The sequence below is a fragment of the Myotis nattereri genome, assembly GCF_964212035.1.
Source record: "Myotis nattereri genome assembly, chromosome: 3".
Taxonomy (NCBI): domain Eukaryota; kingdom Metazoa; phylum Chordata; class Mammalia; order Chiroptera; family Vespertilionidae; genus Myotis; species Myotis nattereri.
In genome coordinates this window covers 179,196,778-179,217,170 of record NC_138077.1, presented here as the reverse complement: position 1 = coordinate 179,217,170, position 20,393 = coordinate 179,196,778, and the positions used below count along the sequence as shown (strand labels likewise).

General features: G+C 41.1%; 1 protein-coding gene and 1 pseudogene across 2 annotated transcripts in view; one reads left to right on the top strand and one right to left on the bottom strand.

Moving 5' to 3' along the window:
• Nucleotides 1-117: 117 nt before the first annotated feature.
• The window catches only part of LRRC42 (leucine rich repeat containing 42), a 29,178-nt gene continuing 8,902 nt past the window's right edge, over nt 118-20,393 (top strand). Inside the window, exons 1-4 of the mRNA XM_081087365.1 lie at nt 118-340; nt 5,866-6,352; nt 18,392-18,523; nt 19,707-19,825. Of these exons, the coding sequence (XP_080943491.1) occupies nt 5,880-6,352; nt 18,392-18,523; nt 19,707-19,825 (724 nt within the window). The 5' untranslated portion in view covers nt 118-340; nt 5,866-5,879. The remainder of the gene's footprint in view (nt 341-5,865; nt 6,353-18,391; nt 18,524-19,706; nt 19,826-20,393) is intronic.
• Nucleotides 9,750-10,528, bottom strand: LOC308516927 (protein FRG1-like; annotated as a pseudogene). Its single transcript has one exon. The product of its transcript is annotated as a protein FRG1-like (transcript).

Here is a 20,393-nt window from a genome sequence, read left to right as displayed (position 1 = left end):
CGCGCACGCGCAGTCCCCACCTCTCCGCGCTCCGAGCCCTTGGCCCTCAGGTCGCCAGCCCAGGGCCCGGCCCCGCCCCCAGGCCCGGCCCGGCCCCGCCCCTCATGCCGGGTCCGCGCACGCGCGTCTCCCCTGCCCAGCCTACCCCTCGCCCCTGTCAGCCCCGCGGTCCCACGGCTCTAGGTCGCCCCCAGCCCCTTCCCTCCTCCCATCTTTTCTCTGTCCCACCCTCCGGAGCTTTGTGCCCGGGGAGCCGAGCCGCTTCCTCGCTCTGCCACGCCGCGGGAGGAGGGAGCTGCCACCGACGAGCTGCAGCTCGCTGCCCCGGGCAGGGGCACAGGTAGGTGGCGGCCGCGGGCTGGGCCGCTCACGGAGCCCTGGGCCGCGAGTGGGGGCGGGGGCGAGGTGTGAGGGAGGGGCTGGTGGGGGAGGGGAAGGCCGGGGCAAGGGGGGGGGGATGCGGTTGGGGTGTGGCTCGGTGAAAGGTGTGAAGATGAGGATATAGGGGTGTGGAAGATGGGTTTAAGGGTGAGGTAGTGGTGCTGCGGTTGGGTATGGGGGCGTGTGAGAATCGGGGTTCGGGGCGGGGTGGGAGAAGGGAACCGGATTTTTTGGGGGTGGATTCGGGGAGGGGCATACGTGGGAATTTAGAGAAATGGGGAGTTGCAGTGCTGGGAAAGGGGCTTTGAGGAGTGCAAGGAGGAAAGGATCTGGGTTGAAACAGGAGAAAGGGTGGGGTCCTGAGGGTAGGGAAGAAAGAAGTTGGGGCTGTGGATTGTGAAGTTGAGCCCAGTGAGGCCTGAAGGAAGGGGATTTTGAAGGTTGAAGACAGGACAAGAAAAGAGATGGAGCGGTTTGGATCCTAGGAGAGGGAATCCCAGAGGGGGGAGGAAGGGAAGGATAGGTGGTAATGGACGGAATAGATGGTGCCTGGGGGTGAGAGTGGGTGGAATGACGTGGGGAGTAAGAGGGAGGCCGGTTGGTGGTGGTGGGATTGGGTCTGGGGACCCGGAGCCCAATTCAGAAGGGCCAGGGAAGGATTAGGTTTTTACAGCGGTTCTCAACCTGTGGGTCGCGACCCCTCTGGGGGCCGAAGGACCCTTTCACAGGGGTCGCCTAAGACCATTTTTATAATTACATATTGTTTTTGTGGTTAATCACTATGCTTTAATTGTGTTCAATTTGTAACAATGAAATTGGGGGTCACCACAACATGAGGAACTGTATTAAAGGGTCGCGGCATGAGGAAGGTTGAGAACCACTGGACTAGAAGGCCATAAGGTTTCAGAGGTGTGGGCAGAGGAGCTGATTGTGGGTGAAGGAAAGAGGGTTTGGGATTTTTTCTGGAGAAACTGGATTTTGTGTGAAAAGCTCTAAAGTTAGCGGGTAGGGAAACTAAACTTTAAGTCTCCAGATGTGGGAGAGGTTGGTGTGTGCCTGGAGGGCACTATGGAGTGGGGTATGGTGCTGTCCTCGGGAGCTTGGGAGGGGAAAGGGTGTGGGCGAGAAGGCAGGTAGGAAAATGCAAGTTACAGGGGAAAAGAAGAGTGAGAGGAACTGAAAATTGAATAATGGTGGCTGCCCAGAACAGTGAAGGTAAGATTGTTAGTTGCGTATTCATGGCTTGGAACTAGTTTCTGTTCAGGTTTTTATGTTGGAAATTTTCTCAAGAATTCTGCATTTTCAAATTAACCGAGGGTGTCTGCAGCCTGGGGATGAAGGCCGTGAGTTGACAGATGTTTTCCTGGTGTGTGGATGTGGGTCATTTCTGCCCTGGCAGAAGGAAGAAGGGAGGCCTCAGTGTAGCTCTCTCTGTCCTGGCTCTGTTCCCACCAACTCTTTCCTCAAATGTCCACTGTTTTTGTGTGTGTGTGTGTGTTTTTAAGTCTCCTCCCTGTCCCTCCATCCTCCCAGCTTGAGCCAGTGAATATCAGAGGAATCAAACAGGTGGGTGAGATTAATTTTTAACATACTGTTTTATCCTTATGTCATATTTTTATTCTTGAGAGACTGCATCATGCAGTGGAAAGAGCTTGAATTTTGGAGTATTACAGCCTTGAGGTGTAATGCTGGCTCTGTCACCTATTAGTTATGTATTTTAAGTAAGTTACGTTACTTCTCTGGGCCTCTTCATCTGTTAAATGGCGGCAGTCTTGACCTCATAAGATTGTTGAAGATTCCATGAGATCATTTAATATAGTACCTAGCATAGTGCTTGACAACTGGCAGATGAATAATAAATGGTAGCTGTCATACCTACTATCATTATCATCATAGTCTTTCCTAGGATTTATTATGATGGGGGTTGTTAACTTACTTTACCTACTAAAGTTAGGTGTTTTCTTCTCTTTCTCTTCAAATTAGATATCCATAGGCTCAGATCACAATTTTAATCCTGTTGCCTCCTACCCCCCAACTCTCCAACCCCCCCACTTGACATGAGAAGAAGGCATTTCCTTATTCTCATGCTTCCTGCTTGGTAAACTGGCTTCAGGTTCTAAAAAAACTATCATGTTTAGTTATCAGTTCTTTTATTTTGCCTCTGATTCAAAGAGGCTGCAGAGAACTGAGTTATTAATGTAGCAAGGTTATATTTTACTCATTGGATGAAATGACATGCCGCGTGGTATTGGTTCATTTATGGTGGCCAAATGCTAGAACATGCACTGTTGTGGTATTTTTCTATAATGTTGTATGTGTTACAAAAATGCCTCTCTGTAGGAGGCTGGGAAATTAATAGACTGGCCCTGTTACTCTGTTGATCTAATATAAAAGATAGCTAATGCAGATCTACACTGGACATTGTTATCCTTACAGATACTGATTATTTTAATTTTCCAGTTTCTATGGGTTTTGCCATGGTATGTCCCCTGAGGAGACCCATTCATAATAGACCACCCTGTACATCAGCCAGGTGGAAAAAAGAAACAAGTACAGAAGCTTTGTGTGGAGTTCTCTTGCCTTCATGGTTTATTATCTTGAAAGGTTTAAATACAAAAGGTTGTAATTTTTAGATCATTTTATAGTACCTCACAGATTCTCAGGAAGCTCCTTATTGGGAGAATGCAAGATGCAGAGATTCAGTAGTAGAAATCAAAGCTCAGCAGGATACCCGGAACCAAGATGAGTTCCTCAAGTGCCATAATTGAAGAATAGAGAGGCCTTAGGGTTTTGAGATAGATGATATGGGTTTACTCTTTAGGAAATTTTGGATTTCTTTTCATTATTTAGGAAGACAACTAGCATTTGATGAGTATTTTAAGGGTAAAATATAGCCATAACTATGCCCCTTTTTTGAAAATGATCTCTGGAAGCAGAAGCTGCCAGGATTTGGGGCAGCCTGGGTGAACATCCTTACTCCTGTCCCAAGCTGCTGTGCCCCCTGCTGGATAGAATCAGACTTTTCTGATTTTCACCCAAAGTACTCCATTCCCGCATTTGTCCATTCTACTCCAAAGTTTGTGGAAGGCACTATTGGGGGTGAAGATTATGGGTAGTACAGTTGGGCAGACTCTGTTTCTTTGTCAAAGAGCTTACAGTGTGCTGAGCCATTGTAATATATTATCTTCCATTGAATTTGCCTTTCTATTAAAATCAAATCATTTCTTTTTAGGACTGTACCTGCTGTCTACTTTCTGATGTTCAGATAGAGTAGGACTCTGAATGTCCAATCATAGAGATAAAGACCAAAGGGTCTGCTTTATCTCCTCATCAAGATTAAAGTCTGTGAGGTTGAAGGAGCCAGATGTTTACTTCTACTGGAAGAAGACCTTAGAATAAGTGAGGCATCTCCTTAGTAGCAAGCTGAACACCAGCAAGACTATGAGTTATAAGAGCCTGCACTGTTATAGGAGGCTTTTGTTTTTTTCTGGTTTGTAGATCCTCCCCCCGCCCCCGCCCTCATAGTACCAGTAGCAATATACTCCCATCATTTGCTTTGCTTCTACCACCTGCAGAAGGGTCTGGCAAGTGGGGGAGGAGCTGCAGCTGTTGCCTGGAAGAGGAGCTGGCTCCTAGCAACAGTATCAGCAGGCCCTGAAGCTCAGAGCACTAAGCCTGTCCCTTTGAGGTCTCACTCTTCATCTCAGCAAATATCTGTTGAGGGCTTACTCAGCACCAGGTGCTACATTGGGCCTGGGAATGAGAAACAAATCAAATAAGTGCCTTGCCTTCAAAGAGCTCACAACTCTGGGAACATTGGTAAGGGAGGAGACAGAGTACATGGTGCTAAGTGTTATGTAGAAGGAGCCATTGGTGCTTTGGGAAAAACCAGACAGGCACTGGTACAGGGGTTAGGGAAGGTTTCCCAGGAGAGGGATGGTGGTGGTGATGAGTAGGAATTAGCTAAGTCAGGGAAGCAGAGAAGGGTATTCCAGCCAAAGGGAGCCAAATGGGCAAAGGCCAATGGGAAAAGAGCCCAGCCAGTTTACCTGGTGGGTGGTATTGCCTAGTCAGAGTAGAGCAAAAGGAAAAGAGTGAGGCTCTTAGCCTAAGCAAGGCCCTCTTTTCTGATGTGTTTTACGCACATAATTATCCTTGGGAGAAACATGGATTGTACTGATGCCCACAAACAGGATCAACTGTTTGATCTTCAGAGAGTCAGCATTTTTGATCACTGACTTGTTTGCTGACACTTTTAAGTGTCATCATAGCTACATCCTAGCCCTGCATCGATGCAGAAAAAGCTGGGTGGGTTCACTTTAAAAGTCAATGAAAGTCTTTCAGAGATAATAGCAGCTTTTTGAATTTCGTGTACTAGTTGTTGTAGAAATGATAATCAAATACTTTCCTTTAACATAGCAATTTCTTGTGTATTTTGAAATCTCACAGTTCCTCAGGAAAACAAGTATTTATTCCAGTTAGTGCTTCCATACAAAATATAACCATGTGATCACATAAATACCCAACTGTTTTTAATATTTCATCTTACCTCAAAAGTGCCCTAAAAGTATCTTAATAAAAGTGATGCTTCCAAGGGTTAGAATAGCTTTTATTTAGCTCTTGTGATGGAGGTCTTCATTTGTAAATCCAATACAAACCCTATTGCTTGTGGTCTATGTAAGGTTTAGCAAATGAGTAAACTGCAGTTCTGCAAATAACTGTTTAGGGCCTGTGACATGCCAGAGCACTTTGTTAGGAAGTCTGGCTGAATTAAACATGGTCCCTCCTCTCAAGGAGCTCAAACCAGCTGAACACAGACCCAGAAACAAATCAGTAGCAGAGCAGTGAGCCAAGTACAACAAAGAAGTGTGAGGAAGGTACCATGGTAGCAAGGGAATTTTTTATTTCTAGTCTTTGATATATATATATATATACATATATATATATATATATATATAGTTTAAAAAAATAGAAATAATAAATTCCAAATGTACTATTTGTAACTTGCAAATCAATAAAAATTTTATAATTGTAATGGCTGCATAACATTCCATGGTATGGATGTATCATAATTTATTTAATGACACTCCTGTTTTTGGACATTTAGGTTGTTTCTCATTGTTTTGCTAATATCAACTGCTGCCATGACTTACTTTGTCGATGATTCTTTGCCACTTCTGCATTAAACTTCCTGAGGGTAAATTTTAAAAATGACATACTGGTATGAACTGGATTCTGAAAGATGAATAGAAGATCACCAGATAGACAAGAAAAAGGGGAGGGTAGGAAAGGGCATTCCAGGTAGAGGCAATAGAAGCAATCTCCAGTGCCAAAGTTCATAGGCAACTGGTAAGCTTCATTTTCCCAAACCAGCCACAGGGCCTGCCTGGTAGGCTCATAAAACTCTGGGCACAGCAAGATGAAGTTACATGTTACAAATGGCATTTTAATTGGATTTGCTTTCCTTGTGCCTTGCTTTTGCAGTTGCAAGCAAGGCAATGTCTTACTACCTCAACTCAGAAAACCACCTGGACCCAGGGCCCATCTATGTGCGAGAGAATGGGCAGCTGCACATGGTCAATCTGGCATTGGATGGCGTCAGGAGTAGCCTGCAGAAGCCAAGGCCTTTCAGACTGTTTCCCAAAGGCTTTTCTGTGGAGCTTTGCATGAACAGGGAAGATGATACTGCACAGAAAGAGAAGACCGATCATTTCATCTTCACATACACTCGGGAGGGGAACCTTCGGTACTCGGCCAAATCCCTCTTCAGCTTGGTCCTGGGCTTCATCTCCGACAATGTTGATCACATTGATTCCCTTATTGGCTTTCCTGAGCAGATTGCTGAAAAGCTGTTCTCTGCTGCTGAAGCCAGACAGAAATTCACAGAGCCTGGTGCAGGGCTAAGAGCTTTACAGAAATTCACAGAGGCCTATGGAAGTCTGGTGCTTTGCTCCCTGTGTTTGAGAAACAGGTGGGTATTCTGATTAGGATATTGAATGTTTTATTGGGTGTGTTAATTGTGTCAAGCTCTGGGGCTTTAGTAGGCTTGGAGGCTTCCCCCATCAAATAAAACTTTAGTTTGGAACTTCCAGACAAAGAGATGCACCATTTTGAGAAAAATCACTGTCTGTCTTCCACCCTCACTCTCACAGACAACGCTTAGCTTTATTTTGAAAACACTTTACAAGGATTAGTTGATTGCCACAGCTCCATTAGGTAGACAATACTTTTCTATCAACTTTTCTCGTAAGAGAAAATCTCAAAGACAAGATGTGATCTGTTTCTTGGTATGTTTTGGGGATGTGAACATTAGCAAGCAAAGTTCTCCTCCCTGTTCCAGTTTTCAGACTACTAGGTCTTGAGCATTAGATGAAAAGAAACTTGAAAAGAATGACTGATTAAAATTTCAAGTATCCTAAAATTTGAAAATTTTCAAATAAGGTCCAAACACTAACACAAAGGGCTATCTTTTCCTAACAAAGCAGATATATTTTCTTGTAACTTGCCTTTGCTCATATACTTCTTTTTACTTACAATTTTTATTCCACCATCATGTAAAATGACTTTCAAAGCATCTACGAATTTTTTAAAAACTTGAAAAAAATGTACACAGAAAAGAATTTACAACAAACACAAAAAAGTAGAAAGGCAAACATAAGCCTTCCTCTCATCTCCTCTTTCCTCTTTCCAGAGGCCCCTACTATTATCAATTTCTTTTATATCATTCTAGAGATATTCTGTACATATACATACATAAACAGTTCCCTTTGTCATACAGATGGCAACACATTGCTTGCATTGTGTGTACCTTGCTTCACATATTTTGAAAATTATTTACCATCAATACTTACAGATTTTTTAAATAGCTGTATAGTATACCACTGTATGAACTTGTTTGTGATAATGTGAAAGGCAGCTGACTATTAAGATGCATGGTCAATATGATCATTAGGACCTTGGCTGGGTAGCTCAGTCGACTAGAGCATTATCCCGATACATCAAGTTGTGGATTTCATCCCCAGTCAGGGCACATACAAGAATCAACCAATGAACACATAAATAAGTGGAACAACAAATTGACCTCTCCCTCCCCCTCTCCCCCTTTCCCCCTCTCCCCCTCTCCCCCTATCCCCCTCTCCCCCTCCCTCTCCCTCTTCCCTCCCTTATCCTCTCCCCTCCCTTCCCCTTTCTCTCTTTCTCAAATCAATTTAAAAAAATATATGATAGTTAAAACAAGGCTAAACAGAAAGTATGTACTAAAAGAGAAAGTCATTCCAGAAAGCATAAGTTAAGCTCATATTGCTTGGGAAAATAAAGAAGCAATCTTTATTTAATCAGCTCATAGAATTAATATTTTTACCCCAGACCAAATATTGTATTTTAAAAAGAAAAGACATAAACAGATGCAGGAAAAAAACAGAACTGTGGACTCATGAGGTACAGACACCTTATGAAAGCTCTGTCTTTGTGCTGTGATCTCAGTCACGGCTGAGCCTGGGGCTGCTGCCAGTGGAAAGGAAAAAATTACCTTTTCTAAATGAAAAAGTCAGGCAGTATTTCATTGCAGCTCATACATTTGAAATACATTTTACTTCTTTATTTTTTATTCCAAGTTACTTGTTTATTGTAGAAAATTTTGAACAATGAAAAATAGAATTATGATATATACCTCATTTTAAAATTATTTTATAAAGGCAATACATACTATTTGTGAAATACATAAAACTGTAATATTAAAAAATTATAGTCTCACCATTCTTGGTAATCACTTTCAAATATATATCTTTATACATTTGGGAATATAACCTAATCTACAACTAGTATTCTGGTTTTTTCCTCTACTTACTATTATGGCCTAAGTATTTGTCATGATAGTGAAAATGCTTTTTATCCATTTGTGATGTCTGCTTATTGTTCCAGTGGTCAGATTGGATGAGAATGGTACTTTTATTCATGTTTAATGAGAGCATAAATTAGTGTAATATTTCTGAAAAGCAGCTTAGCAATATGTATCAAGAGCCTTAAAAAACACCCATAACATTTGCTAGCCCATTAATTCCATTTACTAAGAATCTGTTCTAATTTCTAATATAATAATTGCATATAGGAACAAATGTTTTTACATAAGAGTATTCATTATAGTAGTAGATGTAATAGTGAAACCTGAAAATTGACTATTCAACAATAGGAAATTAGTTAAGCAAATTATGGTAAATTCATATGATATATAACTATTAAGATAATATTCAAAGAGCATTTAAAATTATCTGGTGAAATGCTCATTATATGCTAAATGAAAAAATAAGAATTGAAATTATATTTATAATCTCAGTTTTGTTTTTTAAAATAAGAATTTTTATATGTATTGCATATATAGAAAGATAAAAGAAACCCACTGAAATATAATCTAGATAGTGGGATTGAAACTGGGTTTTAATTTTCTTTCTTTATTTTCTTTATTGATTAAGGTATTACATATGTGTCCTTATTCCCCCATTGCCCTCCCACTTCCCCGCTCATGCCCTCACCCCCCCAATGTTTAATTTTCTTTATAATTTTTCATATTTTCTTAATTTTTTCTCCAAGGAGGATGTGCTATTTTTATAATCAGAAAAATATAAGAAACATTTTTTAACAATCTTTTGGCTCAGATTTTAATTCCAGACTTTGCTGTCCTTTTCAGATATAAGAGTAAGATTTCCAACTGTGATAAAAAAACTTCCCTTCTCCTTTTGAATTCCCCCACCCCAAAAATAGGAAGAGGGCAAGAAATTTGGGTTTGCATTTGCAATCCAAGACTGAAGCTGCAGCAGCAAAGGTATTACCAGCACAAAAGGGTTCAGGCAAAGGGAAAGAGCTTGGGAAATAATTGAAAATAAGATAATTGGGTAGGTGCAGGGCTTGCTGTCTTGAGATTGAGTGACAAAGCTGCCTGCCAGAAGGAGAAGCTAGTGTCTTTGCAACTGGGTTCCAACCCTACAGAGCTGTCCTCCCTGTGTTGAAACCCCAGTGATTTTTAATCCCACTGGTGGTCACATGGAGGCAAGCATGTTTTCCTTAAAATATCACCCTGTGTAACTGAAGTAAATATTAGTAGCTACCATTTAATAAGGGCCTTAATAATCCTGGAAAGAAGTAATTATCAGCCCCATTTTCTAGCTGGAGAAGTTGAGGCTGAGAGAGGTTAAGTACCTTTCTCACAATCACAAAAGTAATTAGGGTTGTTAGAATCCAAACTCAGGTACATCTGACTCTAAAATATGTCTGTGCTTGTTCTATTGCTTCTCCACTCACTGTTCTGAACTTTTTTTTTTCTTGTGTAAAAACACTTCCACTGATTATTTTATTCAGAGAAACAAACAAACAAAAGACAGAGACAAAAACCCTGGTCATTTGCAGTATCTGTCAGCTTTCAATTTGGCTCTACTGTCCAGAAGTGTTTCATGCAAAAATCCATCTTTCTGGGCCTTTTTAAGAATTTTACTGCCTTCTTTGCTTATTTTAAGTTTCTGGTCTTGGAAGTTCTGAAATTTCTTTACATAATTGATTTCACACTGTTTAACATTTCCTTTGTCTTCCTCTGGGATGTCATCTTTTTTCTTAGTTTCTCTTTCAGCACAGGATCTAATCTTTATCATTTCTTCTCCTGCGGTTTTATTTTTTGCTTCTGTATTGCCTGCTTCATTGCATCTGATAAAGCAGCTATTTGAGGCCAATAAAGCCATTTTCCCATCTTGAAAGACTGGTTCCCATTGTTCTATTGGTCCAATAGCATCTGAACGCCCAACAAGAAGTCCATCTGAATTTATACCAAGGTATTTTCCATAGCCAGATTTTAGGGCACTTCCTGAATCAGTCAGTTTGACAGCTATAAACTGCTCCGGGGACTAGGGTCTTCATCCACTTCTTTATGTGGAATTCCCAGTGTAAAAAGTCCAATGTCAAGTGCATGTATGTAGGTTCCCTTATCCATTTCAGTAGCTATGGTTCCTGAAATTTCACCAAAGTTTGTTACTGTCCACCAGATCCCAACAATATCAAGTTGGGTTTCTTCATCATCTCTTTTTCTCTTCTTCTCTTTGCTCTTTTTCTTCTTACTCTTGGCCTTGGTTCCCTTCAGCACAAGTTTGGTGGGCTTGACGTAGGATTATTTGGCCATGGTTCTGGTGACGCTTCTCTTTTTCACGCATCTTAACCATACTCAGTCTATCCACGATCATGGTGTAGTTCTCTATTTATTCAAGCCCTCATTTATATCTTTCAAAAACTTTATATATTTTTTCTTCATAAAATCTTGCATTTTTGTTGTTCTTGTCAAGTGTTCCTAATCCTACCCCTCCTGCCCAATTCGCTCCAATGCCTACCAATACTAAGGGATAGAAAAAACTGATTGAACTATGCCCAGTAGCTTGCTAACTCTCCATGTTCCAAACTCTTCTGACTAATTTTTTTTCTTTTTTCAAATTTCTTTTTTTTTCTTTTCCGTTTTTTTATTTCAAGAGAAATTATTTTAAATGTAATAATGTTACATGCAGTAAATCTTAATATTTCAAGAAAAACGATCTTAAATATAATGTTACATGCAATAAATGCCAGTTATTCAAAAAAATGATCTTACATATATTACATGCAATAAACATTTCAAGAAAAAAAGAATTTTAAGTATAATATTACCAAAACTGTACTAACATAGTATGATATAATGAAAGTTGTAGGAAATATTAACAATTTGCAAATAACAGGATTACTTCTGTTATATTCTGGAATTTTTCCCCCCTCTGTTTCTATTTTTGTTCATTTGTTTATGTTGTTCATTATATTCCACAAATGAGTGAGATCATATGATATTTATCTTTCTCCGACTGGCTTATTTCACTTAGCATGATGCTTTTAAAGTTGTTTTGCCGGATATGAGTATTGCTACTCCATCTTTTTTTTCTTTTCCATTGTCATGGAACATTTTTTTCCATCCCTTCACTTTCATCCTATGGGTGTCTTTTGTTTTTTTAAATATATTTTATTGATTTTTTTACAGAGAGGAAGGGAGAGAGATAGAGAGTTAGAAACATCGATGAGAGAGAAACATCGATCAGCTGCCTCCTGCACATCTCCTACTGGGGATATGCCCACAACCCAGGTACATGCCCTTGACCGGAATCGAACCTGGGACCTTTCAGTCCACAGGCCGACGCTCTATCCACTGAGCCAAACCGGTTTCAGCAATGTGTGTCTTTTGTTTTGAGGTGGGTCTCTTGTAGACAGCATATAGTTGGGTCATGTTTTTGTATCCATTCAGCTATCCTACACCTTTTGATTAGAGCATTTAATCCATTTACATTTAGGGTTATTATTGAGAGGTACTTATTTATAGTCATTTTAATTCTGTATGGCTGGGTTTTTCTCTCTCTTCTTTACAGCAATCCCTTTAGCATTTCTTGTAATGCTGGCTTGGTGGTGATGAACTCCTTTAGCCTTATTTTTGTCTGGGAAGCTCTTTATTTGACCATATTTTGAATGATAGCCTTGCTAGATTTGGTAATTTTGGTCTCAGATCCTTGCTTTCCATTACCTTGAGTACTTCATGCCATTCTCTTCTAGCCTGTAGAGTTTCTGATAAGAAATCAGGTGTCAGCCTTATGGGAACTCCTTTGTAGGTAACAGTTTTCTTTTCTCTTGCTGCCTTTAAGATTCTCTCTTTGTCTTTAATTTTTGGCATTTTAATTATGATGTGTCTGGGAATGGGTCTGTTTGGGTTCTTCTTGCTTGGGGTTCTCTGTGCCTCTGGAACTTGTGTGACTTTTCCCTTTACTAGGTTAGGGAAGTTTTCTACCATTATTTTTTCAGACACCTCTATTCCTTTCTCCCTTTCTGCCTCTTCTAGCACACCTACTATTCTAATATTGTTACGTTTCACATTGTCCCACAGCTCCCTTAAGCTGTCTCTGTTTTTTAATTGTTTTTTCTTTTTGGTTCTCTAATTGAGTGATATTTTCAACTCTGTCTGGTAATCCACCGATTTGATCCTCAGCTTCCCCTAATCTGCTGTGTATTCCTTCCAGTGTGTTCTTTGTCTTGTCATTCTTTATCTTAAGACTGTTCTTTTTTCATAGTTACTATATCTTTTTTCATACTGTTGAGCATTTTTAACATCTTTATTCTGAACTCTGTTTCAATAAATTTCTTATCTCTGCTTCATTTATCTCTTCTTCTGGAGAATTCCCTAGTTCTTTTATTTGGGGGTTGTTTCTTTGTTTCCTAATTTTGGTTGTCTGTTTGTGTTTGTGACTGTGTATTCGGTAGATCCTCTACACCTCTCAATCTCTAGTGCAGGACAGTGTTAAAGGCTGTTTCTGACTAATTGGATCAGGCAAAGACGCAAAGCTTCCAGAGACAGTCTCTGTCTACAGACTAATAGGATTCTGACTTGAATTGCCCCCAGGCAGTCATCCTCAGGTGTGGAGAGAGTTTTTTCAACAGGGTGGGCAGTTGCTTCTTCCTGGAGGCTAATTGTTAGTTTTAATCTCTTAAATGGCCTCAGTGTGTGTCAACTGTCTTCCCCCCAGGCAAGGCAGATGTCTATGTGGGAAAGATGTCCTCCACTGTGTGAGGAAATGACTCAGCCTAGGAAAGTTGGGGTGTCTGCCTTCTGAGCTCTATCCCCCAAGTCCCCAGTCCTGGGTTCTGCTCTCACAGCTCCAGTCCACTTCACCCTCCCTCTGCCAGAGCATAAGGTGGGTGGCTCCACAGGGAATTTTTGTGCATTGGTCCTTTACGAGGGTGCCTGAACTTTCAGCTGCCACTCCCTGGCAGACAGCACCTCACTGCTTTTCACAGCTAGATACTATGTGGGTACCCTCCTCAGTTTGGTGCTCTCTGCTGAGGAGCTCAGCTTTGAGGTTAGATCTCAGAGTTCTCAGTGGCTCCCCTCCACAGCTAAGATAGCTCTCCGGGACTTCAGTTGCCTTCTGTAGGTGCCTGGCCAGCCCATTCGCCCCTCCTACCAGTCTCTATGCGGTCTCCATCTTCGGTCCTTGGGTATCGGGGTTCTCTCCTGTGAGTTTTCCATTGATTATTTAGGAAGCCTTTCTGTATTTCAGTTGTAATTCCAGCTTGTTCCTGGGAGCATGTCTGTGCAGCATCCTCCTACTCTGCTGCCATTTTTACTCTCTCCTGACTAATTTCTGACCATAGCCGCATCCATAGGTCCTACTGTGCTGCATCCTTCTCACAGGGCTGAAGGTGGCCCAACACTCTCTTCTGAACTCTTGAAGTGGCAAATTGGAAGAGTAGTTTTGAGCAGGACCCTAGAACTTATGTTCTAGATCAGTGATTTTTCAACCAGTGTGCCACAAGAATTTTTAAAACATGCACTCCCTGACTATTTAGTCAACAGCACTGACTTCTTTTTTCCTCCGATTGTCAAATAAAAAAATTACAATAGCCAACATAACAATAGCCTTCTAGTGTGAATACCCTGTCTTGAACCATAAATATGTAGGTCATATAATAGATTTGCATCTTATTGGTCACATTACATAATAAGATTGCTTCTGATTGGTTAATTCTTGGTACCAGAAATCCTTATATACAAATACAGGCACCTGATTTTTTAAAGTCACTTTGGAGCAAAAGGGTAAGTAATAACTATCCTATCCTATCTAATAAAGAGGGAATATGGTAATTGACCCTCATGCTGTCACAAAGATGGCGGTGCCCACAGCCAATAAGGAGGGAATATGCTAGTTGACTGCCCCGCCCTCAAAGATGGCAGCTCCCACAGCCAGTAAGAAGGGAATATGCTGCCAAACCGGTTTGGCTCAGTGGATAGAGCGTTGGCCTGCGGAATGAAGGGTCCCAGGTTCAATTCCAGTCAAGGGCATGTACCTTGGTTGCGGGCACATCCCTAGTGGGAGGTGTGAAGGAGGCAGTTGGTCGATGTTTCTCTCTCATCGATGTTTCTAACTATCCCTTCCTCTCTGTAAAAAATCAATAAAATATATTTGAAAAAAAAAGAAAAAAAAAGAAGGGAATATGCTAATTGACTGCCTCGCCCTCAAAGATGGCAGCGCCCAGAGCCAATAAGGAGGGAATATGCTAATTAACTGCCACACCCACAAAGATGGCGGTGCCCACAGCCACAAGATGGCCAGCAGGGGAGGGCAGTTGTGGGCGATCAGGCCAGCAGGGGAGGGCAGTTAGGAGTGACCAGGCCAGCAGGGGAGGACAGTTGGGGGCAACCGGGCCGGCAGGGGAGCGATTAGGCACCGATCGGGCTGGCAGGGGAGTGGTTAGGAGGTGATCAGGCTGGTAGGCAGGCAAGCAGTTGGGAGCCAACAGTCCTGGATTGTGAGAGGGATGTCCAAGGGGTCCCAGATTGGAGAGGGTGCAGGCTGGGCTGAGGGACACCTACTCCCAGTGCACGAATTTCATGTACCGGGCTTCTAGTTCTTATATTTTTGTAAATCAGTCAAAGTTATACCAATTTCTTGTTAGATGGGCAAAAAATATATTTTTTAGTGTGCCACAGAATGTTAGCAATTAGTTTATGTGTGCCAAGAGATAAAAAAGGTTGAAAATTGCTGTTCTAGATAAACTTCTAGTAAGGTCTGTGGTTTTGCATGTTGATTTCTTAGCTTTGGTTTTTGTAATGTTTGTTAATCAGATTATACATTGTTAGTCCTTCTCAGATAATGTGTTCCAGAATTACTAAAAATCTTTTGATTAATTGATCAAAGGATGTGTATTTTTCTTTCTCTGATTGCCAGTAATCCCCCAAATTCCCATTTACCCACTTCAGCTCTGTAATTGTAAAATGGGAAACAGCAGCTTTATTTATAGTGCAGTTAAAATACGTGTGAGGAAATAAGGCTCATTTGTGTACCCAGCTGAGCTCAGTCATCAGGCATCCTAGAGGGGTATCAGTGCCCAGGTCATCTGTACATAGCAGTCATGCCAGTGACAGCTTCAGTACATTTTTTGTTGGAAGTAGAAAGAAAAGAGATCCAGCTTCCCTCATACTGTCATTATTTCATCCTGTTTGTGGTAATTATGATCCTGCTGACAGAATAGAGATGTGAACACTTCTAAGTATAACCCCACTGGTCCTAGCATGCCATCCATCTCTCTGTGGAAACATCTAGACATCCATGAGGAAAATGGATCAGAAAGGCATGCTTTTGCCACAAGTTAGTTTCCCGGTTCTTTTAAGATCCTCTCCCTCTGTCACTCACACCTAATCCCTTTTCATGAAGAACTAGAAAGCGGGGTGGAGGCCGGAGCCTGGGATGTGGAGTGCCTTTTTGATCTCCTTTTCTCTTCAGGGGAGGCACCTCCCTGATACTTCCTGATAACAATCTGGCAAGGTACTCCAGTGTAATTAACTTGGCTGTTGAGCTCACAGGTTTGTCTTAATAACCATCTAGATTAGAGTGAGTAGTCATGCTGCTCATACTTCTTTTTTTTATTTATTTATTTATTTTTTTTAATTAAATCTTCATTGTTCAGATTATTACATTTGTTCCTCTTTTTTCCCCCCATAACTCCCCTCCTCCCAGTTCCCGCCCCACCCTCTGCCCTCACTCCCCACCCACTGTCCTCATCCATAGGTGTATGATTTTTGTCCAGTCTCTTCCCGCATCTCCCACACCCCTTTCCCCCCCAAGAATAGTCAGTCCATTCCCTTTCTATGTCCCTGATTCCATTATAATCACCAGTTCATTCTGTTCATCGGATTATTTATTCACTTGATTCTTAGATTCACTTGTTGATAGATGCATATTTGTTGTTCATAATTTGTATCTTTACCTTTTTCTTCTTCTTCCTCTTCTTAAAGGATACCTTTCAGCATTTCATATAATCCTGGTTTGGTGGTGATGAACTCCTTTAGCTTTTCCTTATCTGTGAAGCTCTTTATCTGACCTTCAATTCTGAATGATAGCTTTGCTGGATAAAGTAATCTTGGTTGTAGGTTCTTGGTATTCATCACTTTGAATATTTCTTGCCACTCCCTTCTGGCCTGCAAAGTTTCTGTTGAGAAATCAGCTGCCAGTCGTATGGGTATTCCCTTGTAGGTAACTGAGTTTCTTTCTCTTGCTGTTTTTAAGATTCTCTCTTTATCTTTTGCTCTTGGCATTTTAATTATGATGTGTCTTGGTGTGGTCCTCTTTGGATTCCTTTTGTTTGGGGTTCTCCGCGCTTCTTGGACCTGTAAGTCCATTTCTTTCACCAGGTGAGGGAAGTTTTCTGTCATTATTTCTTCAAATAGGTTTTCAATATCTTGCTCTCTCTCATCTTCTGGCACCCCTATAATTCTGATGTTGGTACGCCTGAAGCTGTCCCAGAGGCTCCTTACACTATCCTCGCATTTTTGGATTCTTTTTTCATTTTGCTTTTCCGGTTGGGTGTTTTTTGCTTCCTCGCATTTCAAATCATTGACTTGATTCTTGCGCTCCTCTGTTCTGCTGTCGGGAGTCTGTATAATATTCTTTATTTCAGTCAGTGTATGCTTAATTTCTAGTTGGTTCCCCAATATAACATCGAGGGTCTCATTAGTTTTCTTGTAGATCTCATTAAGTTTATCGGCGGCTTCTAAACAGTTCTTGAGAGACCTTAAAAGTGTGGTTCTGAACTCTAGATCTTCCATTGACAATTTTGTCCTGTTTCTTTGTCTCCGCATTTTGTTATGCTTTCTTGATGCACCCCCTAGTGGTCTTTGTTCGTGGTCTTATAGTTAAATCTTGATTGTTGTAGCTATTCCAGGGGGGGTTTGACCTCCAGGCCAAGTGGCTATGAGAATCAGCTGTGTCAGCAGTGAGAGAACTTCTGTCCTCTAGGGAGGTGCTAATCTGGCGTTTGCCTGAGGCTATCCGGCAAATGCCTCTGTGCAGGGCTTGGGCAGGGCGGGTCGCACAGGATCAACAGGGTGGGCCGGAGAGAGCAGTTATGGCGGCTCTCAGTCCTGTCCCCAGGGGCTCTGCCTGAGTCCCAGCACCTGCTGCAAAGCTCGGAGAGAAAGCTGCACTCACTCTGACCGAAGCCAGACAGTCGCGCTTCTCCCGTTTGAGTCTGGGTCCCTAAAGACTCGCCCGTATCTGGAGTTCAGAGTCTGCGACTCCCTCCCGATTGAAAACGCCAACCGCGCCCTCCGCTGCCAGCCCGCTCCGCACACTCCGCACCTCAGAATTTGACTTCAGCACTGCGCCTCCTCTGAGTGTCCGTATGCGTTTCTCTTTCCTCCTAGTTGTAGGACTTCCACTCAGCCAGCGTTCCAGTGGTTTTGGGTGATATCCGTTCCGTCTTTTAGTTTCACTTTTGAAGTAGTTGTTCAAAGCAGCAAACTCCGGCGTTAACCTATGCCGCCATCTTGGTTCTCCCTGGGCACCCTTTTTGCTCATACTTCTTGTAGTAAAGTTAGCTGAACAGAGGCACAGTGGAGTGGGCAGTTACTTAAACTCGTGGAAAAGATAAAATGTGATCTGTCAAATATCTCTTTGGATGTGAAGATTAGAACCCAGTGTTCTTGGCCCTGTTCCAGTTTTTAAACCACTAAATATTGAGCATTAGATAAAAAACAACCTTAAAGGAATAACTTATTAAAAATTTTGAGTATCGTACAGTTTGGAAATTCTCCAATAAGGTCCCCAAACCACCAAAGTCTGTCTGTCGTCTAAAAAAGAAGATGTTTTCTCCTGTGACTGGTCTTTGCTCATATACTTTCACTTACTTAAAGTTTTTATTCCACTGTCATGTAAAAAGACTTTCAATGTATTTACTAATGAAAAAAATTCAACCAGTGCCCACATAGTAATCAGTGAAGTCTGGTTATTACATAGTACTTTTTCCTGATGGAATGTTGGTTGTGCGACACAAAGCCACAAATAATAATTTTTTTCTTTTTGCCCTTTTTTGTTTGTTTTCTTCTTGGTAATCTTTTTTTCTTTTTGTTCATCTTTTTGGTAATGTTTTTAAAGAAGGAAAAGAAAAACTGTTGATTCTTCTCCATACTCCACAGGTATCTGGTGATTTCAGAAAAACTTGAAGAGATTAAGTCTTTCCGGGAGTTGACCTGCCTGGATCTTTCCTGTTGCAAGCTTGGAGATGAACATGAACTCCTAGAACATCTCACCAATGAGGCCCTATCTAGGTATTACCACCATTTGCAGATGAATTGTTTTATTATTTTTTAAAAAGGATCATGCAAGAGGATCATCTTCAAGAATACTGATTACCTCCCAAGTCTGTTTATTTGCTAAGTTTTTTCGTAAACTTTTTCAATTTCCATTTACTTGATAGGAGCAATATAGATTAGATAAATCTTATGAAAGTAAGTCAGTTATTTCATTTTTCTAAATAACCTTTAACATGTAGTACTTGAAGCTACGTGGGCTGAAAAATTATTTTTTTCCTTTATTTGTCTAGTCCTAGTTTAATCTAGCAAGAGATGAGAAATCATACAATTTTCCAAAGTCATCATTTTATATTTTAACTATCAATGAACTATAAATTATTTAAAAAGTCAACTATTAAAGACAGCCAAATACATCTTTTTCAAGAACCATAATTTAAAGAAATCACCCAGTTCATACCATTCACAAATAATTAGATTGATCTCAGTCTGACCGGCAGACAGGAGGCCGAATGGATTTCTTTGTGGTTTCATAAACACCCAGAGGGATAGCAGCGTTACAAACCTGGCTCTAACCCACTTGCTGGGGCCTTCCCAGGACAGACATCTACATACTGCTCTGTGCAAAGGTATTTTTGTGTGAGGTTAGTAGAAGTTCAGGTTTCCTGTTGTGCATGGACACTGAAGCACATTAATACACCAGTGTCAGTTTAGCTGGATGGACTGGGTTATAGGTATACCTTAAAAACTCAATCTGAAAATCTGCATTTATGAAGCTAGTTAAACTTAGAGGATTGTTTGTTTTGCCAAAAGAATTCTCAAAGGAGTTCTTTAGCAGACTTTCCTGACATTTAGAGTATTTTTGGTTCCCACAGCATTTGTCAGGAATGCAGCTTTTGTGTTTAATAAGTGTATATTTATCTCCCTAATGAAGTCCATTTATCTCATTCCACCATATACCTCTAGTGCCTTCTGCCATCTGAGATTAATACTACATGACACTTTGATCCCTAAGTTAACCCTCACTTAGTAACTGAAATAGCACCAGAAGATCTTTAGCTTCGTTGAATGCATTGAGTGTGAAATAGGAGGGGGTAGAGGATATTTAATATTTTTAAATGAACTTTTATGAAAGTGTGTTACATACCTAGACTTTCTCAAACTCTCTTAAATAATTTATTTATGGACTTTGTTTTCCTAGTGTAACTCAACTCCACTTGAAGGATAATTGCTTATCTGATGCCGGGGTACGGAAAATGACAGCACCAGTTCGAGTGATGAAAAGAGGCCTTGAAAATCTAACATTATTAGACTTATCTTGTAAGTTTTATTAGAAATTATAGATTATTAATGTTGAAAGATGGCCTTAGAAATCATCTAGTTCTTCCCTTCATTTTAGAAGTGATAAATTGAGGGGACTTTGCTAGGTGCCACAGCAAGTTAGTGATAGAGCAGGACTAAAGCCAGAGGCTCTTGACTTGTGGCTAAATACCTCTCCTGGCATGTTGGCACCTCTTTACAAGTAGGAAAAGCTCATATAGATTCATCCATGCCACTCACTGTGTACAGACAAGGCAGCCTTTCATCATATTCGTAGCATCTATTTGGTTTATCTTTACTTTCTTTGAGTTGCTGACTCATAATCTCTCATCTAGGTCCTTTTTTTTGTTGTTAATCCTCACCTGAGGATATTTTTTCCACTGGTTTTTAGAGTTAAAGGAAGGAAAGGAGGGAAAGAGAGAGAGAGAGAGAGAAACATTGGCATGAGAGAGACACATCAATTGGTTGCCTCCCACATGTGCCCCTACCTGGGCTGGGGAGCTGCATTCAAGGTACGTGCCCTTGACCTTTCATTCTGCAGGCTGATGCTCTAACTACTGAGAAAAAC